This window comes from Eurypyga helias, unplaced genomic scaffold (genome assembly GCF_000690775.1).
Source record: "Eurypyga helias isolate BGI_N326 unplaced genomic scaffold, ASM69077v1 scaffold35491, whole genome shotgun sequence".
Taxonomy (NCBI): domain Eukaryota; kingdom Metazoa; phylum Chordata; class Aves; order Eurypygiformes; family Eurypygidae; genus Eurypyga; species Eurypyga helias.
Genome location: NW_010230804.1, coordinates 7,362 through 8,707, shown reverse-complemented (window position 1 = coordinate 8,707; position 1,346 = coordinate 7,362). Strand labels below are relative to the sequence as shown.

General features: G+C 49.3%; 1 protein-coding gene across 1 annotated transcript in view; it reads left to right on the top strand.

The window, feature by feature from the left end:
* The first annotated feature begins 920 nt into the window (after nucleotides 1–920).
* Nucleotides 921–1,346, top strand: part of LOC104516522 (microtubule-associated proteins 1A/1B light chain 3C-like) — a 2,176-nt gene continuing 1,750 nt past the window's right edge. Inside the window, exon 1 of the mRNA XM_010160866.1 lies at nucleotides 921–971. Within this exon, the coding sequence (XP_010159168.1) occupies nucleotides 921–971 (51 nt within the window). The remainder of the gene's footprint in view (nucleotides 972–1,346) is intronic.

The following is a 1,346-nucleotide window of genomic DNA, read 5'->3' as shown; positions in this document are numbered from 1 at the left end:
GTTAGCGTTTGCCTGGGAGCAGAATTAAACCCGCAAACAGTAATCAATTCCTTTTATTAGCAAATGGAGAGGCGCTTAATATTAAAAATATCGGTTTATTGTTAAAAACTCACCCGGGAGGAAAATACCCCCCTCCTCCCCCTGAAACTCCCCTTCGAATCCCACATAAACCTTCCAGAATTAAATTTATTAGGGGTATAAATTTATAATGCCTTAACTGGCTACACAGATGGAATATATATCCCTCATGTAATTTTCCAAACCAGTGATGAGCGCGTCTGTGGGATTTATTCCTTTTTTTTTTATGGCAAAGTAATATAGACTAATGGCAAAATATATTAAATATGCATATGAAACATCAGCCAAAAAAATAGGATGATGGGTGACCTGGGGTCTGTTCCACCCCGGAGCGGGGGTGCTCAGTTTTTCTAGGACAAACCCAGCCCTGCTCCGAGGATAACGCTGCTGACCGAAGACTGGGATGCGGCCGGGTTGCTGAGCGAGATGCTCCATCTCCTTCCTCCAGCCCAAAAGGACCCGTTATGCCAAAGAGCTTGTTTAAACGAGGCTAATTTAAGTCTAAATGAGCCGGGCTACTTTTGCCTCCTCCCTTTTCAGAGGTGGTGGAGGGGTGGGAGCCTGCCGAGCACGCAGGAGCGGCTCCGGAAGAAAAATGAAGGGGAGAAAAAGAAATAAATATATATATATAAAAAGACAAATGAGGTCTAATTGGCATAATGGGGTCTAATTTGTTTTCAAAAGCCGCCTCTCTCCTGACCCAGGGAATTGGCACCGCGTGAAAAATACCTGCAGCATGCGAATGAGCCGGCTTCTCGGCAGCTTTATGGATCCCCCCCGACACAAGCCCCTCGTTAAATCAAAACGGAGATAGCACAAGAATTAAACTGTCAGGATAACGCATGCCTGTATTTGCCCGCCCCGGCACCGCCGGCAGCCGGATCCCGCTCCAGGTGGGATTGATGTGAAGGGAGTTTGCCCTGGGAGGGCAGGTGAGGGGGGATGAGGGGGACAAGGGCTGGGATGGGGCACCCCCAGGCTCCCTTCTCCATCAGCAACTACATCAGCAACCACTTGCCGGCTGCGATAACCGTCCCGGACCACCAATTATTGTCAAATTCCCAGTGGATTTTCATCCCTGGAATCCTACCCTTGGTTTCTGCAAGGGGCCAGGGTCCGTCAGATGATCCAGGGGATAGAAAAGGGTTCAAAAAGCAATAATTTCCAGCATACCTGCTCAGGAAGGGAATAAAAACACCTCTGCAGTCTGCTGGGGCAGATGATGGGGACGCTGGGCTGGCACCGGGTCCACCCTGCTTGTGCTGGGT